The sequence below is a fragment of the Physella acuta genome, unplaced genomic scaffold (assembly GCF_028476545.2).
Source record: "Physella acuta isolate Inbredline_101_S28 unplaced genomic scaffold, ASM2847654v3 ptg001147l, whole genome shotgun sequence".
Lineage (NCBI taxonomy): Eukaryota > Metazoa > Mollusca > Gastropoda > Physidae > Physella > Physella acuta.
This window is the reverse complement of record NW_026732664.1, coordinates 140,860-161,384: the sequence shown is the minus strand read 5'-3', so window position 1 is coordinate 161,384 and position 20,525 is coordinate 140,860. Positions and strand designations below refer to the sequence as shown.

Here is a 20,525-nt window from a genome sequence, read left to right as displayed (position 1 = left end):
TGTTGATGACCACAGGTTTATTTTGTGCAGGGGTCAAACATAATGTTGTCTTATCTCAGGTGTACTTCTGGACATCCAGCCCAGCTCTGCCAGCAAGTGAAGAAGGCTTCCAGCCAATGCCCAGTATTACCATACGTCCAGCAGATGACGAGCACCTACCCACAGCCAACACCTGCATCTCCCGGCTCTACATCCCACTCTACTCAACCAAAGCTTTGCTGAAAACTAAACTCCTTCTGGCCATCAAAACCAAGGCTTTTGGCTTTGTCTGATGTGGATGCTGGGGGGGAAAAGGTTCTGGGTGTTGTCAGCAAGAGTTGGGAGATTTGTCTTGCAGCTTTCTCAAGGCCATGTCCTACAAACAAGCTGGGGTTTTCTTACCTGCCACAATTGTCAAGTTTTTTTTTTTTTAAACAACCTCAGTCAATGCTGATCTAATCAAGGATCCTAATTTAATTGATGAATATTTGTAGAAAGTTTCTCCCCACTGAGTGATGGTTTAGCTGGGGTGTTAGATCAAACGTCAGGGCACAGTTTTTTCTCTCACTCTAATCTCATTGAGGGCATTCTTTCACTTGACCAATCCTTGCCTAACCTCATGGCTAGGCTCAAGTTCAAGGGTCAATTCTCAACTTTAACCTTTGGCACATATGCAATTTTTGTGAGTGGTAAATTGTGTGGTAGGATTAATTAAATCATGGGTGTATGTTTTTAAATGTGTGAGAAATGTGACCAAAATGACTTGGTATTTGACTGGTGTAAGAAATGTGAACAAAATGACTTGCTATGTGACTGTTGTAAGAAATGTGACCAAATTGACTTGGTATTTGACAGTTGTGTCGACATCATTTTGTAGAGCTGATGTTTTGTGAATATCTTGTCTCCATTAGGTTATTTTTTAAAATTCTATTTTATGTGTTAAGTAAGAGTATTAAATACATTCTATGAGTTTGTGTGTTATGTAAGGAAAGTTGGAGCATTAAATAAATTCTACATCTATTCCTTCTATCTGAATGGTTGTTTTTTTTTTTGTAAATAGTTTTAAATTTGAATTGAAGTTGGTGTGAAGTTAGCTGTAAAGAACTTTTTTGTTTCTTTAACTTAGTCATTTTAGTGGGAAACAATCTAATTTTTTTTAAGGGCTAAAACAATTACTGAGTGAAAGTACTTGTTTTTTTTTAATTTTGAAATTTATTTCACGTGTCAAAATATTTTTCAAATCAAGGTCAAGGTGATTGAATTGGGTCACTTTTGATTAGAATCAAGTTCAAGATGTTCCAAAAATAAAATTATTTGAATTGATTGTGTGGTTTTGTTGAAACTTGAATTTCACATGTAGGTTTAACTTTGTCTGTACCACACAATGTTGCCACAGAAAATGTAAGACAACAAAGTGAGGTGTTAGTCACAACATGTTTTCATGTCATGTAGCTTTGTTGTCCCAGTTCAGACTTGAGTGTTATGGTAACACAGATCTCAAACACTGACCTGACCACCTACAGAGTTTAGCTGTAACACAGATCTCAAACTTTTTTTCCACACCTGGACAGTCCTCCCCACCTGGACAGTCACGTTGTCCCTACTTGGACAGTCCTCACCACCTGGATAATCCTATTGTCCTCATCTGGACAGTCCTCACCACCTGGACAGTCCTGTTGTCCCTACCTGGACAATCCTATTGTCCTCATCTGGACAGTCCTCACCACCTGGACAGTCCTCCCCTCGTGGACAGTCCTGTTGTCCTCACCTGGACAATCCTATTGTCCTCATCTAGACAGTCCTCCCCACCTGGACAAGGACAGTCCAAACCTGGACAGTCATGTTTTCTAATTAACTGCTGGTGTGGGGGGGGGGGGGTGATGTATTACCTTTGTGACGTCTGTCAGCGAAAGGTGGGAGCAAAAATCGGCTGACATAGTGTGACGTCATGAAGAACACACCTCACACTTAGTTACACATGAATTAAACATGACTTGTTTTAATCTCTCTTACAAGTGAAACAAACTTTCAAGGTTGACCTATTATTATTGATAATCCCCTTTCATCATTAAAGATACAACATGTAACGCTGTTTATAATTGGACAGACAAGAGCCAATAGGAAGTGAGCTATTTGAACCAAACTTGGTCTGTGTTGAGGTAGGATTAGTCTTGACTGCTTGTCTCGTCCAGGATATTTTCAACCTTCACGTTTCTGGTTGTTCTACTACTCGCGACCTGCCTCGTTACACGGGGAAAAGAATGTTTGGTGTTTTTTGTTTTGCTTGAACACATGTGTTGAATGTATCAAAGGGACCAGACAAACTAATTACAATGAAAGGTAATTACTTACAACTACTTTTGTGATATATGTTGGGATGTTTTCGCATGTTTTTTGTTTTTTTTTTTAATTTAGAACTTACAAAATTGAAAGAATAATATTAACAAGCTACTTAAGTGTTTTATGTAATAGACTAATTGGCCATTACTCCCCCCCCCCCCCCTCTCCACCACATCCGTGGTTGTTGCTTTTAGTGGCTGAAGTACTGTAAGATTGGCAATCCGTCAAGCGATTGCCTCAACTCTTATTGAGGGTGTCCAAAACACATTGATACATTGGTGAACCCAGGTTAAGAACCACTGTTATAAATGTAAACACCATCGGCAAACCGGCCCCTTTACAAGCATCGCCAAACGGAACAGAGAAAATATCCTTACGAAACAGGGGGCTTGACTCAAAGGTGACAAACTGCGTACCTGACTCTTATTAGGGAAAGTTAGACGACTGACCAGTGACCACACCATACCTTTATATGCCAAGAAACTATGAGCTCTACTTCAACTGCCATAAGGATAGTTAGGTCTGAATGGAGAAGTTTATTTAATGAGCAGACATTTTTCTCGGGTGCCGTTTAGGCGAAGGTCATTTGCAGGGGCGGATTAAGCCCCGGGGTGAAACGTTTTGGGGAACCCTAATATATATATATATATATATATATATATATATATATATATATATATATATATATATATATATATATATATATATACACTAATCAACATACTATTCAAGATAATTAATGAATTATTATAACTTATAGCATTCGACACCAATATTTACAAAAAGCTGTCAAAAAGTATGTAGGCATTTGTTTGATCTACAGACGCAAAAAGAAAAAAGATAATTTCAAACCACTCTATGTAGAGAATTATCACTTACAGGTTAAACTATGCCCAACTAAAAACAGTAAGCACGACATACGCGTGACAAAAAACCCTCCATCTTCTAGCTTAGGTGTCATCCATTTATCAGGCCACTAAAAGTTGGATTTCCACAGGCACCCCCTTTTAAAGAACTCCACCCCTGGCCTCTACACGCGATGTAAACGTTCAGTAAAAGTAAAGGCCTAACAGTGTTTTTAAAAGTTTAAGCCATAGACTGTCGACACCGGATTCATTTCCTATATTTCTGTTGAGGCCTATTATAGGCCTAATTGTCGATTACCGTATTGTAGGGCCTAAATAGATCTGCCGTGACTCAATTGCCACATAGACCCTCGCCCTCCCCCCCCCCCCCCATACGCCGTCCACACATAGCCACAATCGTCTTCTAGTTCCATCCATTGATGATTACCTATATTCTCAAGATAAATCTTAGTCGCCAAAGAAAATTACAAGCTATATTATATAGCTATATATCGGAAATATTAGGCCTAAGGGTTTGTGACCTATTGTGATTTTTAAAAATTAAAAGTTACGAGTTTACATCAGGTGGTAGCACAACTGCTAACCCAAAAGTCCTGAGCTCTGATCCCAGGCTCAAATCCTAGAACTCGCAACCTATCTCATATTTTTAAAACTAAAGGCGGCTAAGTCTAGATTTAGAACTGACCAGAATGTCTCATTTGCTCAGATCAACTAAATATGTGAACTCTACCTAATATTCCATGTGATCACCTGGCCTGAATGAACAACTAAAATGAATCTAGGGAGTTTTAATCTAAAATAACAAGATCTAGATATCCTGCACCTTAAAAAAACGACTATCCGAAACCTCACTTCCAATTACAAAAATGTTAAGCATCTATCACACCTTTCTTAGTAGTGTAGTGAGTAAGCAAAGACGTTCAGACAGGTTTTCATTCACTGCTAGGGTTAGGCAACAATGGTTCACAGAAAGAAGCGCAACGGAAAAAAGCGCAACGGAAAAAAAGCGCAAAACAAAAAGCGCACTCAGAAAAAAGCGCAAACAGAAAAAGAGCAAACGAAAAAAAGTGCAAACAGAAAAAAAATGCGCACACAGAAATTTCCGCACACAGAAAAAGTATCGGCGACGGTCGTTAGTTTCGTAAACTGCACTAGACATCTTTTTCTTTTAATGAAAATTCATTGACATCATGGACATATTATGTTACATCTTAACTTAACCCTAAACCTAACCCTAGCCCCAGCCCTATCCCTAGCCCTAACTTTTATCCTAGCTGAACCTTTAAGCTATGAACGAGGGGTAATGTCCTACTGGGCGCGGGGTAATTAACAGGGGGTAATTAGTACGGGGGAATGATGGGAAGGGGGTTATTGACGGGGGTGGGGTGGTAATACCCTGTTCCCATACTGAACAGCATAATGGGCAGCATGTGGCATATATAACAGACGAGCTATGGATGTTGAAATAATTTTGCATTCGTCCGGTAAACATTTTCAGTAAAAGACCTTCAAAAACATCACATAACCTTTTTGTAAAGAAACAAAGAGAGTTTTATTATAACAGCAGGCTTTGACTTAGACCTACTCTAATGGCATCTAAATTGTTAAACTGATTAACTATGTAATGTAGGGCTCAACAGGATCAATTAACTAAACTACGCCAAACCAGTTTGAAAGTTCGAGTTTTTTAACACTGCTACTAAGCTAGTAAAATGGAAATGTGCATAATCTATATAATCTACATTAACACCCAACCACCTACCTAACTACCCACCCTCATATCTACCCACCTAACAACCTACCTACCCACCCACTTACCCATAAATAAATTTAAATTTTTTTTTTATAACTGGGGCTATGTGTCCGGCAACTGCGCAGTGAGAGGGTCTACACTACCATTATATTCTGTCTAGCCATTCAGTAGTTCATCCCAAAGCAAGACGACATCAAGGTATAAAAATGATTCGACAGGACGACATTATTTAATTTTACTATTTATTGCACAATAAAAAATACATAGGACGACTTGAACGAACGATACTAAGACTGTACTACAGTACGACATCACCTTAACACAACAAGAACAAGAGTACTTTTTAACTTCTTTCCCCGATAACAACGAACTAAAACCTCACATTGTAACTATTCAATGCGTAATTAACTTTCGCACTAATATTCGTTCACACAAATCCTCCTTCATTAAACACACATCACAACAATATATATATATATATATATATATATATATATATATATATATATATATATATATATATATATATATATATATATATATATATATATATATATATATATATATATATATATATATATATATATACAGAGCCGGCGTTAGGGGGTGGCAAACGGGGCGGTCGCCCTAGGCCCCGCGCTTGAAGGGGACCCGCGCTTCTGCACTGTCATTGTTATCTGAATTACTTCGTAAACTTAAAAAAATTGTTTCAGAATTCAATTGGGAAAAACTAAATTGTCGAATGCCGACGTTATTGATTGTTATAACTAAGGCCACGGTTGATGTTATTGAGTTATCACCCACCTGAACTGGGAAAGGCCGTAATTCGATACAAAAACGGTGTCACGCCTTCCCTTTGTGTAGGGTACGGTCGCCTGGCATTAGACCTGAGCTGACTGGAGATGGCGGTCTAGAATGAGCCCCCGACCTGACATAGGATGTAGATTTGGGAAACGTAAAGAGATACCCTATTGTATGCGGATCGATGAAGACGTCCTTTTAGTGAGCAGACGGGATGTCTGTAGTAGACAGTTGTGACTTGATGAACTCTAGTCCTGACTTCGTTGTTGTAGATGTCGTATATGTAGGCCTATTTGTGTTTTTTTCTGTGTGCGCTTTTTTCTGTTTGTGCTTTTTTCCGTTTGCGGTTTTCTCCGTTTGTGCTGTTTTTCTGTGTGCGTTTTTTCCTGTTTGCGCTTTTTTCCGTCTGCGCATTTTTTTGTGTGCGCTTTTTTCTGTTGCGCTTTTTGTTTTGCGCTTTTTTCCGTCGCACTTTTTCCGTTGCGCATCTTTCTGGTCACCGGCAACAATGTTGCTTGTCTGAATGCTTGCGAGGAAGAGCTTATTCACAATGCCTAACATATGTATTATTTTAATTTTCTTTTTTGTTACCACCTCAACACACGATCTGACGATATCTGACTAAATAGCTTTCAAGTGCTGTGCATTTTTAAAAAGGCGTCAATCATAAACGCCAAGGAAAAAAAGGAAAATTGCTATTTTATGTTTTGCAATTTAAACACATAACATTAGTATGTGCTCGCGTGCACGCACGTATACACACGCACAATTAAAGCCACTGTAGACTTGCATAAATTAAAATATACGTTTTTTTTTAAGGTTTAGGTGGGGTGGGTTCAGGGGGAATGTATGTCGCTGTAAGCATTAGTAGGGTAGTTATTATAGCACTATTGTTTGGGGTTAAGGATTTCTTTTTGTTGGTCTCTTCCGACATCTCTTTATCTCTTTCATGTGTGTCACTTCTGTTTGTCGCCCTGACTGGCCTATCATGTCTATTTTTATCTGGCATGTTTATTGCCTGCCATTTTATCGCATCCGCCGTTAATATAAATTATTGTAAATCTAAGACACTGACGTAGATCTACTAACTAGCATCTCCTCTTCCTTCTCCTCAGCTCAACACAATGTCCTGCTGGCTACACTTTGGAGATGTCAGACTCGCTACAAGGCGCACTGGTTCGTCATCACTTTCACGGGCTTTCTTATCGCGGCCATCAAGCTAGGTATTTTTAGTAACACTAAGCACCGTGTCCTAGTTACTACGGTTGGTCAAGGCAAAGGGTCAGTGAAAACTGGTCTACCGCCGTTTGTCAACAGTTACCACAATGTGGTGGACAGTAAACAAATCAATACCAGCTTGACTAGTGAAGTAAAAATCTTGAGAAATGTTGTACACAATACTTCAACTGTTGACGAAGCTCTGAGATCAGGGAAGATAAGCCAAATGGCTAGCATAAAAAGCTCAAAGATTGGGATGAGAGAGACTACTTCAGCCAGCACCAAGCGAGTTACCATTCCAGGCAAGGCTAAATTAAGTGCTCCTAAATCAACCACAGCTAAACCTAGCAACAAGAAACACATTGGAAACTTAACAGAAGGGCTGCCTCATGCTGGGCAAGCAACAAAACAGCTTTCCATCACAAACACAAAGTCTTGCCTAGATCTAGCAGCACCGTATCTGGGTAAGCATTTTTGTCATGGTTACATGATTTCTGCCAGACATTATGTTCCAGGTGGGGGGGGGGAATGGTTCAAGTACATGTATATTATTAAAAAGTTAAATAATTTGCTTATACATGCAGAATGGGGGGGAAGGGGGGTGTCAGTGGAAGGCTGTGTGGGTGAAAACATTTTAAGAATATACAGGACACCACATTTTTCAGATTTGACCAACACTTTTGGAATGAAGTAGCTTAAATCACAATCCTAAATGAAGCAGATAACAGTCACAATCCTCAAGTAGTTTACCTGCTTTTACGATCACAATCCTAAACCCCAACCATTTGTTTCTCCTAGTTGGCCGTTTCTACCCGGAGCTCGTAGCCTCTGACCCATGGGAGTTGGCAGCACGCTACCCGTGGCTCAAGCCCGGGGGGAGGTACACACCCGCCACGTGTAATGTGACTCAAAAAACGGCCATCATCATCCCATACCGGGACAGGTGGAAACACCTGCACACCATGCTGCCCGTCCTGCTGCCTATGCTAGTCAGACAGAACGTCGCTTTCACACTCTTGGTTGTGGAGCAGGTATGTTTATTCTCACTACAGCAGGTAGGTGTGATGTCACCAGAGCAGGTAGGTGTGATGTCAGTAGAGCAGGTAGGTGTGATGTCACTAGAGCAGGTAGGTGTGATGTCACTAGAGCAGGTAGGTGTGATGTCACTAGAGCAGGTAGGTGTGATGTCACTAGAGCTGGTAGGTGTGATGTCACTAGAGCAGGTAGGTGTGATATCACTAGAGCAGGTAGGTGTGATGTCACTAGTCACTAGAGCAGGTAGGTGTGATGTCACTAGAGCAGGTAGGTGTGATGTCACTAGAGCAGGTAGGTGTGATATCACTAGAGCAGGTAGGTGTGATGTCACTAGTCACTAGAGCAGGTAGGTGTGATGTCACTAGAGCAGGTAGGTGTGATGTCACTAGAGCAGGTAGGTGTGATATCACTAGAGCAGGTAGGTGTGATGTCACTAGTCACTAGAGCAGGTAGGTGTGATGTCACTAGAGCAGGTAGGTGTGATGTCACTAGAGCAGGTAGGTGTGATGTCACTAGAGCAGGTAGGTGTGATATCACTAGAGCAGGTAGGTGTGATGTCACTAGTCACTAGAGCAGGTAGGTGTGATGTCACTAGAGCTGGTAGGTGTGATGTCACTAGAGCAGGTAGGTGTGATATCACTAGAGCAGGTAGGTGTGATGTCACTAGAGCAGGTAGGTGTGATGTCACTAGAGCAGGTAGGTGTGATGTCACTAGTCACTAGAGCAGGTAGGTGTGATGTCACTAGAGCAGGTAGGTGTGATGTCACTAGAGCAGGTAGGTGTGATGTCACTAGTCACTAGAGCAGGTAGGTGTGATGTCACTAGAGCTGGTAGGTGTGATGTCACTAGAGCAGGTAGGTGTGATGTCACTAGAGCAGGTAGGTGTGATGTCACTAGAGCAGGTAGGTGTGATGTCACTAGAGCAGGTAGGTGTGATGTCACTAGAGCTGGTAGGTGTGATGTCACTAGAGCAGGTAGATGTGATGTCAGTAGAGCAGGTAGGTGTGATGTCACTAGAGCAGGTAGGTGTGATGTCACTAGAGCAGGTAGGTGTGATATCACTAGAGCAGGTAGGTGTGATGTCACTAGAGCAGGTAGGTGTGATGTCACTAGAGCAGGTAGGTGTGATGTCACTAGAGCAGGTAGGTGTGATGTCACTAGAGCAGGTAGGTGTGATATCACTAGAGCAGGTAGGTGTGATGTCACTAGAGCAGGTAGGTGTGATGTCACTAGAGCAGGTAGGTGTGATGTCACTAGAGCAGGTAGGTGTGATATCACTAGAGCAGGTAGGTGTGATGTCACTAGTCACTAGAGCAGGTAGGTGTGATGTCACTAGAGCTGGTAGGTGTGATGTCACTAGAGCAGGTAGGTGTGATATCACTAGAGCAGGTAGGTGTGATGTCACTAGTCACTAGAGCAGGTAGGTGTGATGTCACTAGAGCAGGTAGGTGTGATGTCAGTAGAGCAGGTAGGTGTGATGTCACTAGAGCAGGTAGGTGTGATGTCACTAGTCACTACAGCAGGTAGGTGTGATATCACTAGAGCAGGTAGGTGTGATGTCAGTAGAGCAGGTAGGTGTGATGTCACTAGAGCAGGTAGGTGTGATGTCACTAGAGCAGGTAGGTGTGATGTCACTAGAGCAGGTAGGTGTGATGTCACTAGAGCAGGTAGGTGTGATATCACTAGAGCAGGTAGGTGTGATGTCACTAGTCACTAGAGCAGGTAGGTGTGATGTCACTAGAGCAGGTAGGTGTGATATCACTAGAGCAGGTAGGTGTGATGTCACTAGTCACTAGAGCAGGTAGATGTGATGTCAGTAGAGCAGGTAGGTGTGATGTCACTAGAGCTGGTAGGTGTGATGTCACTAGAACAGGTAGGTGTGATGTCACTAGAGCAGGTAGGTGTGATGTCACTAGAGCAGGTAGGTGTGATGTCACTAGAGCAGGTAGGTGTGATGTCACTAGAGCAGGTAGGTGTGATGTCACTAGAGCAGGTAGGTGTGGTGTCACTAGAGCAGGTAGGTGTGATGTCACTAGAGCAGGTAGGTGTGATGTCAGTAGAGCAGGTAGATGTGATGTCACTAGAGCAGGTAGGTGTGATGTCACTAGAGCAGGTAGGTGTGATGTCACTAGAGCAGGTAGGTGTGATGTCACTAGTCACTAGAGCAGGTAGATGTGATGTCAGTAGAGCAGGTAGGTGTGATGTCACTAGAGCAGGTAGATGTGATGTCACTAGAGCAGGTAGGTGTGATGTCACTAGAGCAGGTAGGTGTGATGTCACTAGAGCAGGTAGGTGTGATGTCACTAGAGCAGGTAGGTGTGATGTCACTAGAGCTGGTAGGTGTGATGTCACTAGAACAGGTAGGTGTGATGTCACTAGAGCAGGTAGGTGTGGTGTCACCAGAGCAGGTAGGTGTGATGTCACTAGAGCAGGTAGGTGTGATGTCACTAGAGCAGGTAGGTGTGATGTCACTAGAGCAGGTAGGTGTGATGTCACTAGAGCAGGTAGGTGTGGTGTCACTAGAGCAGGTAGGTGTGATGTCACTAGAGCAGGTAGGTGTGATATCACTAGAGCAGGTAGGTGTGATGTCAGTAGAGCAGGTAGGTGTGATGTCACTAGAGCTGGTAGGTGTGATGTCACTAGAACAGGTAGGTGTGATGTCACTAGAGCAGGTAGGTGTGATGTCACTAGTCACTACAGCAGGTAGGTGTGATGTCACTACAGCAGGTAGGTGTGATGTCACTAGAGCAGGTAGGTGTGATGTCAGTAGAGCAGGTAGGTGTGATGTCACTAGAGCTGGTAGGTGTGATGTCACTAGAGCTGGTAGGTGTGATGTCACTAGAACAGGTAGGTGTGATGTCACTAGAGCAGGTAGGTGTGGTGTCACCAGAGCAGGTAGGTGTGATGTCACTAGAGCAGGTAGGTGTGATGTCAGTAGAGCAGGTAGGTGTGATGTCACTAGAGCAGGTAGATGTGATGTCACTAGAGCAGGTAGGTGTGATGTCACTAGAGCAGGTAGATGTGATGTCACTAGAGCAGGTAGGTGTGATGTCACTAGAGCAGGTAGGTGTGATGTCACTAGAGCAGGTAGATGTGATGTCACTAGAGCAGGTAGGTGTGATGTCACCAGAGCAGGTAGGTGTGATGTCACTAGAGCAGGTAGGTGTGATGTCAGTAGAGCAGGTAGATGTGATGTCACTAGAGCAGGTAGGTGTGATGTCACCAGAGCAGGTAGGTGTGATGTCACTAGAGCTGGTAGGTGTGATGTCACTAGAGCAGGTAGGTGTGATGTCACTAGAGCAGGTAGGTGTGATGTCACTAGAGCTGGTAGGTGTGATGTCACTAGAACAGGTAGGTGTGATGTCACTAGAGCTGGTAGGTGTGATGTCAGTAGAGCAGGTAGGTGTGATGTCAGTAGAGCAGGTAGGTGTGATGTCACTAGAGCAGGTAGGTGTGATGTCAGTAGAGCAGGTAGGTGTGATGTCACTAGAGCAGGTAGGTGTGATGTCAGTAGAGCAGGTAGATGTGATGTCACTAGAGCAGGTAGATGTGATGTCACTAGAGCAGGTAGGTGTGATGTCACTAGAGCAGGTAGGTGTGATGTCACTAGAGCAGGTAGGTGTGATGTCACTAGAGCAGGTAGGTGTGATGTCACTAGAGCAGGTAGGTGTGATGTCACTAGAGCAGGTAGGTGTGATGTCACTAGAGCAGGTAGGTGTGATGTCACTAGAGCAGGTAGGTGTGATGTCACTAGAGCAGGTAGGTGTGATGTCACTAGAGCAGGTAGGTGTGATGTCACTAGAGCAGGTAGGTGTGATGTCACTAGAGCAGGTAGGTGTGATGTCACTAGAGCTGGTAGGTGTGATGTCACTAGAGCAGGTAGATGTGATGTCAGTAGAGCAGGTAGGTGTGATGTCACTAGAGCAGGTAGGTGTGATGTCACTAGAGCAGGTAGATGTGATGTCAGTAGAGCAGGTAGGTGTGATGTCACTAGAGCAGGTAGGTGTGATGTCACTAGAGCAGGTAGGTGTGATGTCACTAGAGCAGGTAGGTGTGATGTCACTAGAGCAGGTAGGTGTGATGTCAGTAGAGCAGGTAGGTGTGATGTCAGTAGAGCAGGTAGGTGTGATGTCACTAGAACAGGTAGGTGTGATGTCACTAGAACAGGTACAACTAACATCAATGGGCCAGATAGATTGTCATTAACATCTGCTATTAATTGTTTGTTGTGCCATATCATGGGGTCTCTCCCATCACTAACTCTACCCTATTGCCCACTCCTGGATACAGAACCAGCCCACAACATTCAACAAAGGGGCGCTATTCAACATTGGGTTTCTGGAGGCCCTGAAGCTTGACCAGTTTGATTGCTTCATCTTCCATGATGTCGACATGGTGCCAGTTGATGACCGGAACACCTACAAGTGTGACGTCAAAGGCCCCATCCACTTCGCCTCTTCTATCAACAAGTTTGCTTACAAGTAGGTCATCTTGTTAGCTTACAAGTAGGTCATCTTGTTAGCTTACAAGTAGGTCATCTGGTTAGCTTACAAGTAGGTCATCTTGTTGGCTTACAAGTAGGTCATCTGGTTAGATTACAAGTGGGTTATCTCATTTGCTTAGGTAGGTCACCTATTTTATTACAAGAATGTTTTCTGTTTGTTTACAAGTAGGTCATCTTCTTTGCTTACTAGCTGGTCATGTTGACAGAACTGTTATCAAAGAAATCTATAAATGAGTCCAGTCAACTATAAGTTATTGCACTATTAAAGGTGTAAGTATGATGATTCCCACTACCAAGCCATCAATTTTATCAACAGGACGCTGTATGCTGGGTTATTTGGGGGCGTGGTTGGCTTCACACTTGATCAGTTCAAGAAAATTAATGGAGCTTCTAACATGTATTTTGGCTGGGGAGCGGAGGATGATGACATGAGGGACAGGTGAGGTAACAGGTGAGGTGAGGTGACATGAGGGACAGGTGAGGTGACATGAGGGACAGGTGAGGTGACATGAGGGACAGGTGAGGTGACATGAGGGACAGGTGAGGTGACATGAGGGACAGGTGAGGTGACATGAGGGACAGGTGAGGTGACATGAGGGACAGGTGAGGTGACATGAGGGACAGGTGAGGTTAGGTGACATGAGGGACAGGTTAGGTGACATGAGGGACAGGTGAGGTGACAGGTGAGGTGAGGTGACATGAGGGACAGGTGAGGTGACATGAGGGACAGGTGAGGTGACATGAGGGACAGGTGAGGTGACATGAGGGACAGGTGAGGTGACATGAGGGACAGGTGAGGTGACATGAGGGACAGGTGAGGTGACATCAGGTGACAGGTGAGGTGACATGAGGGACAGGTGAGGTGACATGAGGTGACAGGTGAGGTGACATGAGGGACAGGTGAGGTGACATGAGGGACAGGTGAGGTAACATGAGGGACAGGTGAGGTGACAGGTGAGGTGACATGAGGGACAGGTGAGGTGACATGAGGGACAGGTGAGGTGACATGAGGGACAGGTGAGGTGACATGAGGGACAGGTGAGGTGACAGGTGAGGTGAGGTGACATGAGGGACAGGTGAGGTGACATGAGGGACAGGTGAGGTAACAGGTGAGGTGACATGAGGGACAGGTGAGGTGACATGAGGGACAGGTGAGGTGACATGAGGGACAGGTGAGGTGACATGAGGGACAGGTGAGGTGACATGAGGTGACAGGTGAGGTGACATGAGGGACAGGTGAGGTGACATGAGGTGACAGGTGAGGTGACATGAGGGACAGGTAAGGTGACATGAGGGACAGGTGAGGTGAGGTGACATGAGGGACAGGTGAGGTGACATGAGGGACAGGTGAGGTGAGGTGACATGAGGGACAGGTGAGGTGACATGAGGGACAGGTGAGGTGACATGAGGGACAGGTGAGGTGACAGGTGAGGTGGGATGAGGGACAGGTGAGGTGACATGAGGGACAGGTGAGGTGACAGGTGAGGTGGGATGAGGGACAGGTGAGGTGACATGAGGGACAGGTGAGGTGACATGAGGGACAGGTGAGGTGACATGAGGGACAGGTGAGGTGATATGAGGGACAGGTGAGGTGACATGAGGGACAGGTAAGGTGACATGAGGGACAGGTGAGGTGAGGTGACATGAGGGACAGGTGAGGTGACATGAGGGACAGGTGAGGTGACATGAGGGACAGGTGAGGTGACATGAGGGACAGGTGAGGTGACATGAGGGATAGGTGAGGTGACATGAGGGACAGGTGAGGTGACATGAGGTGACAGGTGAGGTGACATGAGGGACAGGTGAGGTGACATGAGGTGACAGGTGAGGTGACATGAGGGACAGGTAAGGTGACATGAGGGACAGGTGAGGTGAGGTGACATGAGGGACAGGTGAGGTGACATGAGGGACAGGTGAGGTGAGGTGACATGAGGGACAGGTGAGGTGACATGAGGGACAGGTGAGGTGACATGAGGGACAGGTGAGGTGACAGGTGAGGTGGGATGAGGGACAGGTGAGGTGACATGAGGGACAGGTGAGGTGACAGGTGAGGTGGGATGAGGGACAGGTGAGGTGACATGAGGGACAGGTGAGGTGACATGAGGGACAGGTGAGGTGACATGAGGGACAGGTGAGGTGATATGAGGGACAGGTGAGGTGACATGAGGGACAGGTAAGGTGACATGAGGGACAGGTGAGGTGAGGTGACATGAGGGACAGGTGAGGTGACATGAGGGACAGGTGAGGTGACATGAGGGACAGGTGAGGTGACATGAGGGACAGGTGAGGTGACATGAGGGACAGATGAGGTGACATGAGGGACAGGTGAGGTGACATGAGGGGACAGGTGAGGTGACATGAGGGACAGGTGAGGTGACATGAGGTGACAGGTGAGGTGACATGAGGGACAGGTGAGGTGACATGAGGGACAGGTAAGGTGACATGAGGGACAGGTGAGGTGAGGTGACATGAGGGACAGGTGAGGTGACATGAGGGACAGGTGAGGTGACAGGTGAGGTGAGGTGACATGAGGGACAGGTGAGGTGACATGAGGGACAGGTGAGGTGAGGTGACATGAGGGACAGGTGAGGTGAGGGACAGGTGAGGTGAGGGACAGGTGAGGTGACATGAGGGACAGGTGAGGTGAGGGACAGGTGAGGTGACATGAGGGACAGGTGAGGTGACATGAGGGACAGGTGAGGTGACATGAGGGACAGGTGAGGTGACATGAGGGACAGGTGAGGGGACAGGTGAGGTGAGGTGAAATGAGGGACATGTGAGGTGACATGAGGGACAGGTGAGGTGACATGAGGGACAGGTGAGGTGACATGAGGGACAGGTGAGGTGACATGAGGGACAGGTGAGGGGACAGGTGAGGTGAGGTGACATGAGGGACATGTGAGGTGACATGAGGGACAGGTGAGGTGACATGAGGGACAGGTGAGGTGACATGAGGGACAGGTGAGGTGACATGAGGGACAGGTAAGGTGACATGAGGGACAGGTGAGGTGAGGTGACATGAGGGACAGGTGAGGTGACATGAGGGACAGGTGAGGTGACATGAGGGACAGGTGAGGTGACATGAGGGACAGGTGAGGTGACATGAAGGACAGGTGAGGTGACATGAGGGCAGGTGAGGTGAGGTGACATGAGGGACAGGTGAGGTGAGGTGACATGAGGGACAGGTGAGGTGACAGGTGAGGTGAGGTGACATGAGGGACAGGTAAGGTGACATGAGGGACAGGTGAGGTGAGGTGACATGAGGGACAGGTGAGGTGACATGAGGGACAGGTGAGGTGAGGTGACATGAGGGACAGGTGAGGTGACATGAGGGACAGGTGAGGTGACATGAGGGACAGGTGAGGTGACAGGTGAGGTGGGATGAGGGACAGGTGAGGTGACATGAGGGACAGGTGAGGTGACAGGTGAGGTGGGATGAGGGACAGGTGAGGTGACATGAGGGACAGGTGAGGTGACATGAGGGACAGGTGAGGTGACATGAGGGACAGGTGAGGTGACATGAGGGACAGGTGAGGTGACATGAGGGACAGGTGAGGTAACAGGTGAGGTGACATGAGGGACAGGTGAGGTGAGGTGACATGAGGGACAGGTGAGGTGACATGAGGGACAGGTGAGGTGACATGAGGGACAGGTGAGGTGACATGAGGGACAGGTGAGGTGACATGAGGGACAGGTGAGGTGACATGAGGGACAGGTGAGGTGACATGAGGGACAGGTAAGGTAACAGGTGAGGTGACATGAGGGACAGGTGAGGTGACATGAGGGACAGGTGAGGTGACATGAGGGACAGGTGAGGTGAGATGAGGGACAGGTGAGGTGACATGAGGGACAGGTGAGGTGACATGAGGGACAGGTGAGGTGACATGAGGGACAGGTGAGGTGACATGAGGGACAGGTGAGGTGACATGAGCGACAGGTGAGGTGACATGAGGGACAGGTGAGGTGACATGAGCGACAGGTGAGGTGAGGTGACATGAGGGACAGGTGAGGTGACATGAGGGACAGGTAAGGTGACATGAGGGACAGGTGAGGTGAGGTGACATGAGGGACAGGTGAGGTGACAGGTGAGGTGAGGTGACATGAGGTGACAGGTGAGGTGACATGAGGGACAGGTGAGGTGAGGTGACATGAGGGACAGGTGAGTTGACATGAGTGTTATACATTCCATCTACAGGGCCCTTCACAAGAACTTGACACTGTTACGTAAACCGCGTGAGATTGGTGTGTACGACATGATCAAACATACAGCCAGTGAGGCAGGCTGGTCCAAGAATAGCAACAGGTGAGTTGGGAACACCTGTCTCCTACAGGTGAGGTGGGGTGAGGTGTAGATGTTATGTTGTGACATCATAGTTCCTCAAGTTGAAACATAGATCTGAGATGACATCAAGACTATAGTCTGTGTATTTAAGATCAGACAAATGGGACATTAGTTGTATTGTTGATGCTGAGGCTGATTTAGGCTCACAAGTGAAATCAGTGGGGGGGGGGGGAAATGAAGTGGTTTAATGACTTTCAGAATTGTGCGTTAGGGTTAGTGGGGGGTGGGGAATAAAAAAACAACCAAAAACCCCTGCCTAAGCTAGTGTACCTGACACCTGTTTCACCCCCCCCCCCCCCCCTTTCTAAATGCCTGACTCATGGTTTAGGCTCCAGGTGTTTTCGCAGAGGTTAGCCAGACAAGACATGGACGGTCTCAACTCTGTTGTGTACAACATTAGCAGGATTCGAACCTTACCCCTCTACACCTGGATCAATGTGTCAATCAATAAAACACAACTACTAGAGGTGGGTGGTTTGGCCAGTTTAAACAATACCAATTCAAAACTTGCCATGTTTCATTTCATCAAGTCTGTTGCTGATGACACCTGGTTTTTTGCACATTTAATTTTGAATTTTGGTGGGGGTGGGGGTAGGTATTTTCTAAATAGGACAGTGATGCCTGAAAAAAACCCTGATGTAGAACTTAGGGGACAGTACTGTAACAATGCTAAAGCATATGGCTGTCGTAGTTGTTCCCCCTGTGTAGTTTAAGAAGTCCCAGCAGCCTACATTATAAATAGAGACATCTTATTGACATCAAATCTTGGACCCCCATTACCTAGCAAGTTTAATCTATGCCTTAACCCTTTGAGCCCTGGCCTCCCTGGCCTAATTTCTCCTATTTCCTGAGCTCCCAGGGCCAAACCAATTTTCACTTATCTGCTTCTAACTTTGCCTATAACTTTTGAACCGTTTGAGATAATCAAGCCAAATTTGGTATCCAGACTCAGGATCAAACAACAATGCAGCAAGATTCTGAAATTCTTTATTTTTTTTACAATGTATGAAAAGAACAATGTATATAAAACGAACACATAATTATTATCAACACGCCAAGGAGACTGAAGTTTTACAGCACCACTTGCATCAGAACGTACTTAAACAGTTTCATTGTCAATTTCAATCTCACTGTATTCAGTCTCAAACTCAACGTCACTATCATCACAATATAGACCAGGAATATTATCTTCTTCATCAGAATCAATTAGAAGTTGTATTGCCTGAGATGCAGTCATTCTACTTCTTTTGTTGATATTTCGGTCTTTTGATTCATCTTTTGCACCAACTTTATGTGCTAAAATCGATGGCTGTGGCTCAGCTTTTCGTTTTGGCAACATTGCTACGAAAATGTAAAAACTTTCACTTTTCCTAAAATCTACTTTTAGAATCATAATCCCGCACTAAAAGACATATGCGCAGTTTTAGTCAGTCTTCCGCTAATTATATTTAATTAGACGGTATACCGGCAGCTAGGAATATGACGCTAGATCATCGGGCTCAAAGGGTTAAGGGTCAACTTGCTCTGTTGTTTTATCAAGCAACTCAGAAAGTTGTGGTGTTCAATGATTATGTTAAATTTTCATTGTTTAGTTTCATGTTAAATTTTGTTCTTCTATTATCATGTTTAATTAACACTTTTATGTTGAATTCTAAAACTGAATGAGCATGTTGAAGTCACCAAGTCAATTGTTTATCAGATTTGTCTGCATGTTTTCCAGACAGTGCCAGAAAATCTGAGGCAAGGCAAAGCAGGTGATACAAACTACCGTGGTAGTGTTAAACAAGTGAACAAAGGTTAACACACCTGTACAAAGGTTAACACACCTGGACAAAGGTCAACACACCAGGACAAAGGTTAAAGCTCCTGACAAAGGTTAACTTACCTGACAAAGGTCAACACACCTGTACAAAGGTCAACACACCTGTACAAAGGTTAACACACCTGGACATTGGTTAACACACCTGGACAAAAGTTAACACAACCGACAAAGGTTAACGCTCCTGACAAAGGTCAACACACCTGGACAAAGGTCAACACACCTGTACAAAGGTCAACACACCTGTACAAAGGTTAACACACCTGGACATTGGTTAAAACACCTGGACAAAAGTTAACACAACTTGCAAGGATTAAGGCTCCTGACAAAGGTCAACACACCTGGACAAAGGTCAACACACCTGTACAAAGGTCAACACTGCGCTCCCAACTTTTGTCGGGATCATCAATTTAAAACTTAAAAGAATTTTTAACTCTAATTTATCGTTAATTAAACTGGCAAAAAACATTTTTCTTCTATATATTTTATTTTCTGTCTTGGTGTCAATCATTAATTGAACTGGCAAAAAACATTTTTCTTCTATATATTTTATTTTCTGTCTTGGTGTCAATCATTAATTGAACTGGCAAAAAACATTTTTCTTCTATATATTTTATTTTCTGTCTTGGTGTCAATCATTAATTGAACTGGCAAAAAACATTTTTCTTCTATATATTTTATTTTCTGTCTTGGTGTCAATCATTAATTGAACTGGCAAAAAACATTTTTCTTCTATATATTTTATTTTCTGTCTTGGTGTCAATTATTAATTGAACTGGCAAAAAACATTTTTCTTCTATATATTTTATTTTCTGTCTTGGTGTCAATTATTAATTGAACTGGCAAAAAACATTTTTCTTCTATATATTTTATTTTCTGTCTTGGTGTCAATCATTAATTGAACTGGCAAAAAACATTTTTCTTCTATATATTTTATTTTCTGTCTTGGTGTCAATCATTAATTGAACTGGCAAAAAACATTTTTCTTCTATATATTTTATTTTCTGTCTTGGTGTCAATCATTAATTGAACTGGCAAAAAACATTTTTCTTCTATATATTTTATTTTCTGTCTTGGTGTCAATCATTAATTGAACTGGCAAAAAACATTTTTCTTCTATATATTTTATTTTCTGTCTTGGTGTCAATCATTAATTGAACTGGCAAAAAACATTTTTCTTCTATATATTTTATTTTCTGTCTTGGTGTCAATCATTAATTGAACTGGCAAAAAACATTTTTCTTCTATATATTTTATTTTCTGTCTTGGTGTCAATCATTAATTGAACTGGCAAAAAACATTTTTCTTCTATATATTTTATTTTCTGTCTTGGTGTCAATCATTAATTGAACTGGCAAAAAACATTTTTCTTCTATATATTTTATTTTCTGTCTTGGTGTCAATTATTAATTGAACTGGCAAAAAACATTTTTCTTCTATATATTTTATTTTCTGTCTTGGTGTCAATCATTAATTGAACTGGCAAAAAACATTTTTCTTCTATATATTTTATTTTCTGTCTTGGTGTCAATTATTAATTGAACTGGCAAAAAACATTTTTCTTCTATATATTTTATTTTCTGTCTTGGTGTCAATTATTAATTGAACTGGCAAAAAACATTTTTCTTCTATATATTTTATTTTCTGTCTTGGTGTCAATCATTAATTGAACTGGCAAAAAACATTTTTCTTCTATATATTTTATTTTCTGTCTTGGTGTCAATCATTAATTGAACTGGCAAAAAACATTTTTCTTCTATATATTTTATTTTCTGTCTTGGTGTCAATCATTAATTGAACTGGCAAAAAACATTTTTCTTCTATATATTTTATTTTCTGTCTTGGTGTCAATCATTAATTGAACTGGC

At 43.8% G+C, this 20,525-nt stretch overlaps 2 protein-coding genes and 1 long non-coding RNA gene across 15 annotated transcripts in view; 2 read left to right on the top strand and 1 right to left on the bottom strand.

The window, feature by feature from the left end:
- The window catches only part of LOC131956397 (E3 ubiquitin-protein ligase UBR5), a 29,052-nt gene extending 28,044 nt beyond the window's left edge, over window positions 1-1,008 (top strand). For all 10 annotated transcript variants that reach the window (XM_059320813.1, XM_059320811.1, XM_059320805.1 and 7 more), the window contains exon 49: window positions 60-1,008. In XM_059320813.1, coding sequence (XP_059176796.1) covers window positions 60-272 — 213 coding nt within the window. In that variant the 3' untranslated portion in view covers window positions 273-1,008. The remainder of the gene's footprint in view (window positions 1-59) is intronic.
- Window positions 1,009-2,132: 1,124 nt separating this feature from the next.
- Window positions 2,133-18,888, top strand: LOC131956399 (beta-N-acetyl-D-glucosaminide beta-1,4-N-acetylglucosaminyl-transferase). Of its 4 annotated transcripts, XM_059320816.1 has the most exons (10): window positions 2,133-2,319; window positions 6,855-7,421; window positions 7,756-7,988; window positions 12,283-12,473; window positions 12,813-12,935; window positions 16,692-16,799; window positions 17,167-17,305; window positions 18,559-18,644; window positions 18,741-18,772; window positions 18,871-18,888. In XM_059320816.1, exons 1-8 carry the CDS (start codon window positions 2,313-2,315, stop codon window positions 18,637-18,639), a joined length of 1,449 nt encoding a protein of 482 aa, XP_059176799.1. In that variant the 5' UTR covers window positions 2,133-2,312; the 3' UTR covers window positions 18,640-18,644; window positions 18,741-18,772; window positions 18,871-18,888. The 4 variants fall into 4 exon arrangements, 3 of the variants coding, with proteins under 3 accessions (XP_059176799.1, XP_059176798.1, XP_059176800.1); XM_059320815.1 differs by lacking the exon at window positions 18,871-18,888 and having other exon boundaries at window positions 18,741-18,803; XR_009388958.1 differs by lacking the exons at window positions 17,167-17,305; window positions 18,871-18,888 and having other exon boundaries at window positions 18,741-18,803.
- On the bottom strand, window positions 18,560-19,073 carry LOC131956402 (uncharacterized). The gene is made up of 3 exons (XR_009388959.1): window positions 18,999-19,073; window positions 18,741-18,920; window positions 18,560-18,644 (listed from the first exon to the last, which is right to left on the bottom strand). It is a non-coding gene; the product is annotated as an uncharacterized LOC131956402 (long non-coding RNA).
- Between the last annotated feature and the right edge of the window lie 1,452 nt (window positions 19,074-20,525).

Coding starts and splice junctions, on each gene's coding strand:
- LOC131956399 (XM_059320816.1), top strand. Junction 7,422..7,755: donor TCTAGCAGCACCGTATCTGG/GTAAGCATTTTT, acceptor TGTTTCTCCTAG/TTGGCCGTTTCTACCCGGAG. Junction 12,474..12,812: donor ATCAACAAGTTTGCTTACAA/GTAGGTCATCTT, acceptor TTTTATCAACAG/GACGCTGTATGCTGGGTTAT.